This window comes from Enhydra lutris, unplaced genomic scaffold (genome assembly GCF_002288905.1).
Source record: "Enhydra lutris kenyoni isolate GAN:26980312 unplaced genomic scaffold, ASM228890v2 scaffoldscaffold3, whole genome shotgun sequence".
NCBI lineage: Eukaryota > Metazoa > Chordata > Mammalia > Carnivora > Mustelidae > Enhydra > Enhydra lutris.
The window spans coordinates 73,329,061-73,341,174 of record NW_019154087.1 but is presented as its reverse complement, the minus strand read 5'-3'; the positions used below and the strand labels follow the sequence as shown (position 1 = coordinate 73,341,174).

At 41.2% G+C, this 12,114-nt stretch overlaps 1 protein-coding gene across 1 annotated transcript in view; it reads left to right on the top strand.

Moving 5' to 3' along the window:
* Positions 1–12,114, top strand: part of LOC111153078 (kinesin family member 13B) — a 204,417-nt gene that overhangs the window by 144,569 nt on the left and 47,734 nt on the right. The window contains exons 32-36 of the mRNA XM_022511878.1: positions 1,137–1,313; positions 4,045–4,137; positions 6,382–6,534; positions 7,335–7,412; positions 9,160–9,213. Coding sequence (XP_022367586.1) covers positions 1,137–1,313; positions 4,045–4,137; positions 6,382–6,534; positions 7,335–7,412; positions 9,160–9,213 — 555 coding nt within the window. The remainder of the gene's footprint in view (positions 1–1,136; positions 1,314–4,044; positions 4,138–6,381; positions 6,535–7,334; positions 7,413–9,159; positions 9,214–12,114) is intronic.

The following is a 12,114-nucleotide window of genomic DNA, read 5'->3' as shown; positions in this document are numbered from 1 at the left end:
AAATGAAAACCTTTCATTGTGACTTCCAGAAAGAGTGGAACCCCTTCCAGAAGGAGTGGACGGTCAAATTAGTTCCCCTTCTGGTAAAGGATCTCTGTTAGTATTCATAGTTCAGGCCAGCAGTGGTCCCCTCTCTGGGGAAATGCTACTGAAGTGCATATAGGTAAAATGACACAGTGTTTGGGATCTCCTTTAATTCTTCAGTAAAGACATTTTAAGAAGAGGGCAAAAAGAGTAGATAAAGGCAGTGTGGCAAAATCTTGATAATGTTTGAATCTGGGTGATGTGTGTACAGTGGGGGCTTACTTTCTAGTTTTGAGTATACTGGAAAAGTGAAAAAGTAGTTAAAGCGAGGAAAGCTGATGGGGTGCTCTGGAGGGCACATCATCCCTTAGTGGTATTCCTAAAAGATGCAAAACTTCAATAGTAGGGGGCAAAGCTAGCACACCCGACTGTGATGCCTTCTATACAACAGTGGTCCTATCAGTGTCATGGGTGACAAAGAAGGGCTGGGGAACCATTCCAGATGAAAGTAGACTAAAGGGACATGACAGCTAAGTGCAGTTAGTGATCCTGGATTGGAACAGTTGAAAGATTTGGATATGGACTGTATTATATCATAGTATTGTGTTGATGTTAAATTTCCTGAATATAATTGTCCTATAGTTAAGTCAGAGGATGTTCTCACTGTTAGAAGATACTTGTTAATCTTTTTAGGCAGGTAGAGTAACAGGTCTGTAACTGACTCAAAAGCGGTTCAGCAAAAAATAATCCTGCATGTGTATGAGTTGTAAGAGAGAAAGGAGAAGTGGCAAAATATTAATAGCTGATGATTCTAGATGGAAGATAACACAGGAGTTCATTGTCCTGAATTTACATCTTTCCTTTATGTTTGAGCATTTTGCAAAATAAAAACATTTTAGAATCCCACCAGCCAAGAACATTATCCCCTATACTTCCCAGACTAGAGTGATGGAGGCCACATCCTCACATCCCGGAGTCTTTCAGGCCACTTCTAGTAGATCTTCAGTGGGGACCAGTATGTCCAACTTCAGCCAAGCCAGTATGTTTCCTTGTGAAGTGTTTTGTGTTCAGGAGGAGAGGGCAAACAAAGTATGTTCTTTTGGTCCCCGCAGGTGAGAGCAGAAGCCTCTTGGGACTCTGCCGTGCACAGCTGTCCTCAGCTCAGTAAAGGCACTCCAGCAGATGAGCGCGTGTATCTGATTGTGCGGGTGACAGTCCAGCTCAGCCATCCGGCCGACATGCAGCTGGTATTACGGAAACGAATTTGTGTCCATGTTCATGGCCGGCAGGTGAGTCATTAATCCCAGTTGAAGAACTGATTTTAATCACAGGTCCAATTAGGGGCAGGGCCAGGAATGATTGCTCTGGCCTCTTGTCCACACAGCCTCTATGAACTGTTTCACTTTTCTCTTCAACTCAGCCCTTGCTGTCGTGTAATTGGGTCTGCTTCATTCCCGGCCCCTGCTGTTCTGACTTCCTCCTAGATAGTGTTCAGTTATTACAGTGAGTCCTTCTTATTACAGAGTCACAGATGGGTGCCCCAATGCCCCGTCAAAGCGCAGTTCTAGGTTTTTGGCTTTACCTTTGGGTCGCACAAGACGTGACAGTTCTCTGCAGATTAGCTGTTGCTTGGACTCACCCTCTGCTTTGTGCTTCTTTCTGCCCTCTCAGTCATCTCTGCTAATGTGTGGACTCAAATATTTGGATAGTGTACTCTGTCGAGCTTTTGGGTAGCAAGATGAGTAAGAATTAGTCTGCATCTTGAAACCACCAGTGTCCATCAGCGTGTGTAGCTGAATAAACAGACGGCGCCTCTGTTGGGTTAGTGCGGGAAGGCAGGTGTTCCCTGAGTGCGGGAAGACTGCGGGCGAAGCCATGGAGAGCACGTCCGAGAAGCCATCAGAGCCAGGGTGTAGCATGCCGGCCATTCCTTTACAGACACCGTGCCAGAGGAGGACATACGCTGTTCAGTGCAGGGGGTGAGGAAGGACAGGGCAGGGCTGACTGGGACCTCGAGCTGCGGAGTGTGACAGGCATTGTGACAGGGCGTGCCGCAGAGGTGGGGCCCTGGCTGTCCATACAGTTGGAGCTGGATTATGAGGGACCTCGTGCCGTATGACTGGGTTTAGTAGACAGCTTCAAGGGAAGAACATAAACTATTTCTGCCATTGACTTTGCAAATACAGGATTTGGGAGGCTCATTCTAGGGATTCTTTGAACTGTCTGTGCTCACTTTTTTTGAGGCCTTCTCAACACACTGACTAAAACCAGGACAGATGAAAAGAAATCTTTTCATTTAAAAGAGCACAGTCACGGTTGACAGAGTCCTAGATGTAATCTCCACCCCTAAAAATTAATCTTTAGTTCTAAATGTCACACTGATATCCATCTTTGAAATGAAGACTGGTGGTAATGCTGTGAAAATTGCAGGTCTTTAGCTTGGCAATCCAGCATCAATAAAATCCGGGTCATCGGGTGAGCTATAGACGTATATGGTGTGTCTCCTGTTCGCTCTTTTCTCCAACTCTCTCTTCTTGGAAGTCTTTAAAGGATAGAAAAAGATGCGTTGCTCTTGAGGAGCATTTTGAAGAGTGATTTGCCATTCCTGAGCTAGAGATTCTGCTTGCCAGGCAACGAGACTGGCCTGGTACGGCACCAGCCCCACCGAATCCTTAACAGAAAGGATGCATCGTGGAGTCACCAAGCTTCCTCTGGTGGTGGTGTCTTTTTTGTTTGTTTTTAATTTTTTCTTATAGTGGCAAGAATTTACCTCCGTTTTTCCCCCGGATGAAATGACGTGATATTATCAGATTTATACTGAATGACATGATAGTACTTTAGGACATGCCAGTTTTCCTCCTAAGAGGAAACCTAAGAAAATGACTTGGGTTTCCTCCCAGTTTCAGATCTTTCAGTCCTAAAAATTGCTTCTTTATGACAAGAATGGGGACTTCCCTATGACACTAATATTCCTTATGATGCTCATATATGCAAATCAGCTTCAATAGTTCCATACAGAAAGAAAACAAAAGGTAAATTAACAACAGCACCCCCCTCCCTACCTGAACCATGGGAAAAAAAAAAAAACCTTAGCTGTTCCCTGACTGGTGTAATGGGCTGTGGCTCTGCATTGCAAGGCTCACGAAGGGCTGAAATCAGTGGTCTCTTTGCATTCTAAGAGCTACGGTCTTTTAAAAAAGTAACTAAAGAGCACTGAATAGGAAAGAAATTAGTATTAAATAGGTTTGTGAAATTATGTACTTCTAAGACCAAGTGGCTTAATTTTTCTATATTCTTTGGGAGTTTTCACATATTTCCTACTTCCCTTTTGCATGAGGGAAAAGGTTGGGTGTTGGTTTAAAATTCTCTCTTCTTCTTATCTTTATTCACCAGTTGTATTCTGCCCTCATCCCTGCTCTCTTCAACCTCTACAGGATGTTCAGTCTTAGCAGCATCTTCAAATGAGTCATCTATGCATTAATTCAACGGTTCAATTCTTAACTGTGCGAAGAGCACAGTCAGCATAAACAATGACCGTGCACTCTTAAATCATTCTTCATAACGATCCTGCTTTGGTCAAGAATTTAATGCCTGAACTTGTCAATATTCATGCTGCAAGATGTCCATCGTACTGGTGAAAAAAAAGTGTAAGAGTCACCAGTCCTCACTCACATCTTAGAAGGTCATTTTATTTTATCGAAGTCAACAGTCTTATTTCCGTAGCCTTTAAGTAGACCTGAACCAGATGCCCAGTGTCAGTTTCTAGAGTTTTGGGTTTATATTCTTCATATATTGGGTGTAGGACCTGTCAAAGGGCAGGAGCCTAGTAAATTGATTTTTGTGTGCTGAGACAAAGTTGAAGAGCCTGTATTTAGTGATTTGGGTTTCAGCTTGCTTATATCGGAAATATGCTCTGTTTCTTTTTGGTTAGGGTGAATGCAGTATCCTTTGAGCTCTTTGTTAATGAAAACTCAGTTTTTGAGGTAGGAAACCGTATCTTTCTTTTTTGTTTTTCTCTAGGGTTTTGCTCAGAGTCTCCTAAAAAAGATGTCACATCGAAGTTCTATTCCTGGCTGTGGAGTGACTTTTGAAATTGTCTCCAATATTCCAGAGGTGAAGGATCATATGAAGTTTGAGTTTACAAAAAATAAACATGTAAAAAGAGCTAACTAACTCCTTGAAAGTCACCTACCTAAGAAATATATAGTCAATGAAATTGTGTATTTGGGTAAACACTATAGATTTGTAGAAGAAATTTCCTAATCTTAATGTGATTCATTGTAAAATATATTTGTGTCTTAAAGGTTCTGGTTTTAGTATTTTGTTAAAGGAGTTCCTTTTTTTTTTTTTTTAAGATTTTATTTATTTATTTGACAGAGATCACAAGTAGGCAGAGAGGCAGACAGAGAGAGAGGAGGAAGCAGGCTCCCCGCTAAGCAGAGAGCCCGATGTGGGGCTCAATCCCAGGACCCTGGGATCATGACCTGAGCCGAAGGCAGAGGCTTTAACCCACTGAGCCACCCAGGCGCCCCAAAGGAGTTCCTTTTAAAAAGCAAATCAACACTCCTAGAAGACAGTGCTCCTTTTTACTCTTAGTAGACATAAGATAACAATATTGTCCCCCTCAAAGGGACGTAACATAGCACGTCCCTGAAAACAGAGATTCAGGCTTGCGTTTTGGAATCACACAGAAATCTTATTTTTGTCACCTATTAGTGAGGTGAACTTGGTAAGTTACTTGGAGCCTCAATTTTTTTCATTTATTAGATTGGGTTAGTGATAGCTTCTGTACAGGGTTGTTTTTAAGGATTAAATGAGATGATATATATAAGTCGTGCACACACTGAGCAGTTGATTGTAATTGCCATTATTATAGTTTCTATTATTTTCTTCTTGTTATTTCTCTTTCTAAACTGAGAAAGTCATAGGAATCAAGCATATGGAGTTTATAATACCCCCCCCCCCCCACGGAAGCTTGATGCATGATGTAGTTTATATATGTGCTTCCTAATATTTAATCCCAGATTCTTCATCTGGTCTGTGGCACAGCTGGTAACGGGGTGGGGGAAGGGAGGCTTCTAAGAAAAGGACCGTGGAAAAGAGTAGAGCAGTTCCTTCTGTGACACTCACTGTCTGAAATCAAGGAGTGAGTGTGGAGATGCAGATTGTACTTTGGCAAAATATGCAAGATTAGGACTTAGTCTCTTGACTCCTGATCTTGCCTTTTTTGCCAGTTATGTGGCTTTCCTTTTTCCTCATCTGTAAAATGAGGATGATTGCTTCTTTTCAGGGTTATTAAAAGGCCCAAATGAATCACTACAGGAGGTAGAAGTTTTGTGAACTTAAGCCACCTTCCAGATTCTTCCATATTTTATCTGTAATAAAGCTCGCTTAAATTTTTAAAAATAATTTTGATGTTAGAATGTGTCTTATAATTGATATCTTAAAGTTAATTGGCAGAGTTTTTTTTTCCTCCTTAGTGGTATATAAAATATTTTTTTTCCTTAAAGTTGATGGCATCTTAAGATGCAGTGGCATATGGCTATATATTTTGTAGTTTGTGACATTATTATAACAAATTCACAAGTAAATAAAGTATCAGATTTTCTCTGAGAAGAGTAATTTGTTATGAGCCAAGCTAGCCTGACATGATTAAATGCACTAACAACAGCCCTCCCTGACTTGTGAGCGTCCCATTGATATGCATGGGGCACCCACATGAGAGGAGCAGGGCTGGGCTCTGGGGGAAAGCACAGTGAGTGAGAATTTACCGAGATACTTTTCTTCTTGGTGGGTGCTACACCTCCTGTAGCCTGTGTTGAGGATTGAGGATTGGAACCAATTTTAGAAGCTGCCACATGTTGAACATGTAGTCCATGGTTGGCTGCTGAGTGAAAGGGTTGAAAGCCGCCCTACTTTCATTCTTACTCTCTTGTGTCTGCCTCCTACTAGCACTGTTTGGACCCCAGCTTCTCATTCCTGTCTCTTGCCTCAGTGATGTATTTCTGAAGTATTGTGGTGGTTGGTTGTATTTCCAGCTATTTCCACCAAATCCTTTCTAACCAATAACGTTTTCGTTTGCAGTAGGAAAAAAGCAGAGGACAGTTTTATTAAGAATGTGCTGTGTTTCAGTGGCATTGGGTTTAACCTTGCAAGTTAATCTGATCACCATTTATACCACGATTTCTCTGGGAAAATGCATTTTGAGTTCCAAAAGCTGGCATTAAAATGGAATTTTGGAATACATCCCATTTGTTAGCTCAGTACTCTCTGTGTGTATGTTTGTATAGATTAAGAAGCTTTTATGTTTTCTTCTATAGAGTACTTAATTTTAATACACAGCTTTCTGTTCTCCAGGATGCCCATGGAGTAGAGGAACGAGAAACATTAGCAAGAATGGCAGCTAATGTTGAAAACACAGCTTCTGCTGACTCAGAGGCTTATATTGAAAAATACCTCAGAAGTGTGCTGGCTGTGGAGAACCTTCTCACTTTAGATCGTCTCCGCCAGGTTAGCCAACAGAGCTGGTAGTAGCGGTGCGAACCTAGCCTGATTCTCTTTGCCTCTCTGCAGTTCACAGTGTTGTTACATCTAAACTTTGGAAGTATCTGTTTAAGTGCAGCATATTAATTTAGATTAAATTTGTCACTTAAGTCTGAACATACAAAAGCTCCACTTGGAAGTTTACTTTTACCAAGGTGCTAAATGGTATCAAGTTGCTTTGAGGTAATGGGAGAAAATACTTAACTCTTGCTGGCTGAAGAATTACTTTATAAATTCTTTGATAGTGGACAATAACGTTGCTGAAGAAATATGTAGGAAGGTGGCAGAATGGGCCCTTTCTTGTTTAGCTGGTCATGCCTGCCACAGCTTTAGGGTAGATCTCTCAAAGGGATAATAGAGATGCCAGCAGTATACCTAATCCTTAGTGGAACCCTAAACCTCATTTTACATAGTAATATGGAGGCTTTTTTGGTTTTAACCAAAAATCCTTATGAAAAACAAAAGTGAATAATCTAATTTTGGCAATTTTCTCCTGGGACTAACTTTTGTTTAGTCAGCTTCAAGGCAGCGGTCAATAGATACAGAAAAGAATGTAGAATCTAGGTAACCTATCCACTGTACAGTTAACTTGGAATACTCCACAGTGTTTGGAACTAGGTCTTTCCAAGGCATAAAGAAACAGCTATGATTTAAAGAACCAGGAATGTGTATGTAGAGATGGTAGCTCAAACACTGCTGTGCATGGTACTGATTTGGAGGTGGGTCTCTGATCTGTGTTTTTCCTCTGTATGTTTTCTGACTGACAGGAAGTTACAGTGAAGGAACAGTTGACAGGAAAGGGGAAGCTGAGTAGGAGGAGTATTAGCTCTCCCAACGTGAACAGAGTGAGTACATGGACTCCCCATTCTGTGCTCTGCTTGGGCTCTCCTGCCCTGCCCCTCTTTCCTTGGATAACTCTTTTTTGTATCCTTTAACTCTCATCTCAGATGTCATTTCCTTCTCCAGACTGATTTAGGATGCCCCTGTTCTCTACCCTGTAGCATCTGTGCACACCTCTGTCACTGTCTTCACCAGTATGGTAGGGACAGTGTCCATTTAAGTTCGTCTCTCCTGTTTCTCACAGCTTTTGTATGAGCAGTGCCTAGCACAGTGGCTGGGTGTTCAGTGAGTGTTTGTTGAGCTAAAGCAAAACTAGCCCAGTGCCTTTGGCAAGCCATTTGAATTTTCTGGGCCTAAGTTAATTATTTTTAAATTGAGAAGTCTGCACTCGGTTTACAAACTCAGTTGCTTAAAGGCCATCCAGGATAGTATAAATGAATAAAATAACTTAGGTGTATTTCATAACAGTGTCTTAAGTTTTTTGTTGTTTTTAAAAACAGAGGTATAATTTATGTGCATATTAAGCATACAAATAATTCTTCACAAAGAAATATGATTGTGGCCGTGTGATTTATCTCTCCTTTCCTTACTTTTGACAAAGATATGGATATGAGAAATATTACCTTTGCTAACTTTACACTAAGAAAAACCACAGTACAAGCATTGTAATGAAGAGCAGCTGACCCTTCCCCTTGGTGTTTGAGAGATGATAGTGAAAGTAGGGAGAGTATCAAACGGAAGGGCACGTGTGGCCCCTGAGTGACTGAATGACATCACTAATGATCTCAGGCTGAAAGATTGGGAACATTAAGGAATATATCACTTTATTTCAACTTGAAATCTCATTTCTTCAAAAAATGATACATTCAAATGCAGATACTTGCAGAGGTTGGTATTTAGAATCCTGTGGTTTAAAAGAAATAGTTTGTGTCTATATATCTGCTACGAATACCCAGAGAAGGAAGTTGTAAGATCAGGACATGGTAAAATAATTAAGCTGGTATCCTTTAAATAGAAGGGGATAAACAGATGAAATGTCCCTTACCCATGCCCTGATGGTTGTTGCCTCAGGGTAAACTGGGTGTCTGATCTTATATAAACCTCCCACCTTAAAGTTCAATTCAGTGTAAAAAAAATTGTGAGGGGCACCTGGGTGGCTCAGTTGTTTAAGTGGCCGACTCCTGACTTCGGCTCAGGTCATGATCTCAGGGTCCTGGGATTGAGCCCTTCTTGGTGCTCTGTGCTCAGTGGGGAGTCTGCTTGAGGATTCTGTCTCTTTCCCTCTGCCCCTCCTCCTGGCTTGCACATATGCTTTCTCTTTTTCAAAATAAAGAAATACATCTTTAAAAAAAGTTGTGCATAATAATGTCTCAAAGTATACACTAGCCTAATTTACAAATGTCTTGACAGCATCTCTGCTACCATCTGACTGTTGATTTGGTTTTCAAATTCTTGTATTTCCAGGACCGTAGATTCCTGTACTTTCACACCTAAAGGACTAATCCCAGGGAAGCCTGGGTAGCTCAGTCGATTAAGAGGCTGCTTTCGGCTCACGTCATGATCCCAGGGTCCTGGGATTGAGCCCCGCATTGGGCTCCCTGCTCAGCTGGGAGCCTGTTTCTCCCCTGTCTGCCGTTCCCCCTGCTTGTGCTTGCTCTCTCTCTCTCTTACTCACTCTGTCAAATAAATAAATAAAATCTTTTACAAAAAAATAAAAATAAAGGACTAATCCTCTCTTTTTTTCTTTTTCAGTTGTCTGGCAGCCGACAAGATCTTATTCCATCCTATAGTCTAGGCAGCAATAAGGTAAGTATTTATAACTATTTTTCTGTCAGTCTTAGACCGATTTCCCATTCAGTTTTCCTCTTCTCAAATATCACATGCTTGTTTTGCATGCCAGAATTTCTCCTGCTCTTCTGTGCTATGTGAAATTTATTAGAAAGTGTTTACAGTTCATTTCTTTTTACCAGTTAAATAAGGTTTATTAGACCATACTACTCTACTTTTTAAGGGTTAAAAACCAGTTTTGTTGCTTGAGTTCGTATTTTTATGTAAACTGTTCTTCCTGTTTGAGTCAAAAATGGAAATTTAAATCAAAATTTTAATAGTAAAATATTGATAAAATGATTGCAAATGTGTGAGGAATAGGAAGATCTTATCTGAAAGTTAGTATTATTTGCTAGAAGAAATTAAAAATAAGGGAACAGAACTTCTGTTAGCTGGGATTTATTGTTAATGTAGTGTTCCCCAATTTAGTAGAGGTTTAAGCATAGAGAATTCTTTTTTTTTTTTTTAAGATTTTATTTGTTTATTTGATAGAGATCACAAGTAGGCAGAGAGGCAGGTGGGGGGTGGGAAGCAGGCTCCCTGCTGAGCAGAGAGCCCGATGTGGGGCTCGATCCCAGGACCTTGGGATCATGACCAGAGCCGAAGGCAGAGGCTTTAACCCATTGAGCCACCCAGGCGCCCCACGCGTAGAGAATTCTTTATCATTTACTTAAAAGGATCGTACTCAGAATTGTTGTAACTGGATGTCCTATATCATAGTTTTGTGCCCGATATTTTTTGAGGGATCTGGTTAGATGTTGGTACTGTTAACTGTGGGCAACATGCTCTGTATTGCTCTCTTAACCCTTGAGGAGGGTAAAAGTGAACAGTGTCTTATACAATGGCCTGATAATCAGGGATTTGTTTCAAAATAATCTCGGAGGACAGTGAGGGCATAGATAAGAGAAGATGGTCTATTTAATGGTGGTGCTTATAGCTGCATGGGATTTGTTATACTACCCTTTCTACTGTTGTTATTTTATACTCTGTTTTTGTACATTTGAAATTTTCCTTAAAAAACCTTAGAACAATTAGTTGATGAATAATAAGACTTATTCTTAAGATCTAGTTTAGTAGGAGTTTACCTGAAATACATAAAAATGTGTGTGTGTATATGTGTGTGTGTGTGTGTGTGTGTGTGTATGCCATTATTTCAGGCAAACTCCTAGTAACCTAGATCTTAAAAATGAGCCATATGTATATATATCAATGTTTATAGACATATAAATAGCTCTCCAACTCATTAATTTACTGTTCACCTACCATGTCTCTGAAAGTGTGCTAAGTAGTACTCCTTTATACTGATCCAGTGATAGGTTTGATCAGTTCTTAGTGAGCACAGCACAGCTTGTGATTACTGGAACAAAGCTGAGTTCCTGGGAAATTGTTTGTGTCATTATTTTTAAATGTAAATAAGCGAAATATTTTAAGGAAAATATATGTATAAGAAAAAAAGCACAACTTTTTGTGTTTTTTTGGAATTACATCTAATCCAAATTCCCAGTTATATTTTCAATTCCTTGAGAGAAGTGGCCAAAATTTTCTGTCTACCCCCAATCTCCTTCTGTTTAAATAGAGAAAGTAACAGTATCGCTTGAAAGAAAGTTACAGTGCTTCATCTACACCAAGTAAATGGAATAAAGGAACATAGATGCTATACTGGAAGTATGATAGAGTAGGAGACCAAAGGTGGGGGTGGACACTTTTAAAGGCATTATTCACGGATCAGGAGAGGCTGCAGAGACGATAATCCCCCTAAGCTGAAGGTGATGAGGTACCCCCACCTGCCCCCTGAGGCAGGGAAGGAGTGAAAGCAACAGTGTGAACAGAAGCATGGAGGGAGGAACAAGCTTGCCATGTTCATGACACTGCATGTAGTGTGACTAAAGGAGAGGGTGTCTGTGGGGTACAACCCAGAGACAAGGGGCCTGATTGTCGCAGATCTAACATCATGTACCAAGGAGTAATGGAAGAGGTAGGGAGCCCCTGAAGGAGTAATGGCAGTAACATGGTTACAGTTGAATTGGGAGGTGTTTTTTAACAGTCCACCTAAACCCCACTTGGGTTCCTGGCTGTGGCCCATAAAATCACATTAGAATATTGTATACAGTACAAATATATACAGTTACCAGTGCAAAAAGTGAAAAAACATTTAATTTGAGGATGGATACATCAGGTGTGGGAGGAGATTCAGCAGTGGGAGGGTGAGGGAGAGCCACTTAGGTATTATTAAGGAGGTAGGCGCTCTGGAACTCCGTGGACAGAAAGGTTGGGCGAGGAAGGAGACGAGGGCGACGTGCGCTTCTGGATGACAGAATAGAGAGATGAACTGTTAGAGGGGCAGGTTTGGGGAAGAAAATTATTTAGTTCCATTTTTGATAGAAGGTGTCTGTGCCAATTGAAGGGTCTGGAAGCCTGGGCTGAAGACAGACTGGGGAGCTGAGGGCATATTTATAACTGAGTGAGGGATTAGATCTAAAGTTGGAGCTGGTTGGCATGAGCATACTCTTGGGCACGTGCTGGAAGAGAAGCCGGCCAGAAGACCCAGCAGAGAGTAGCTTGGAAACCGGGGCAGAAAGGAATTTTAAGTTGTTTGGTTTTTTCCCAAATGTTTTACTTATTTACTTATTTTAGCAAGCATGCATACATGAGCTGGGGGAGGGACAGAGGGAGAGAGAGAGAATCCCAAGCAGACTCTCCACTGAGCAGGGAGCCTGACATGGGGCTTGATCCCTCAATCCTGAGATCACAACCTGAAGCTGAAATCAAGAGTCGGACACTCAACCAACTGAGCCACCCAGGTGCCTGGCTTTTTAGCTTTTAAGAAGGACTCCTCTCAGGTTCTTCAGAGACTGTAAGATGAGGACCAAAGACGGCTTC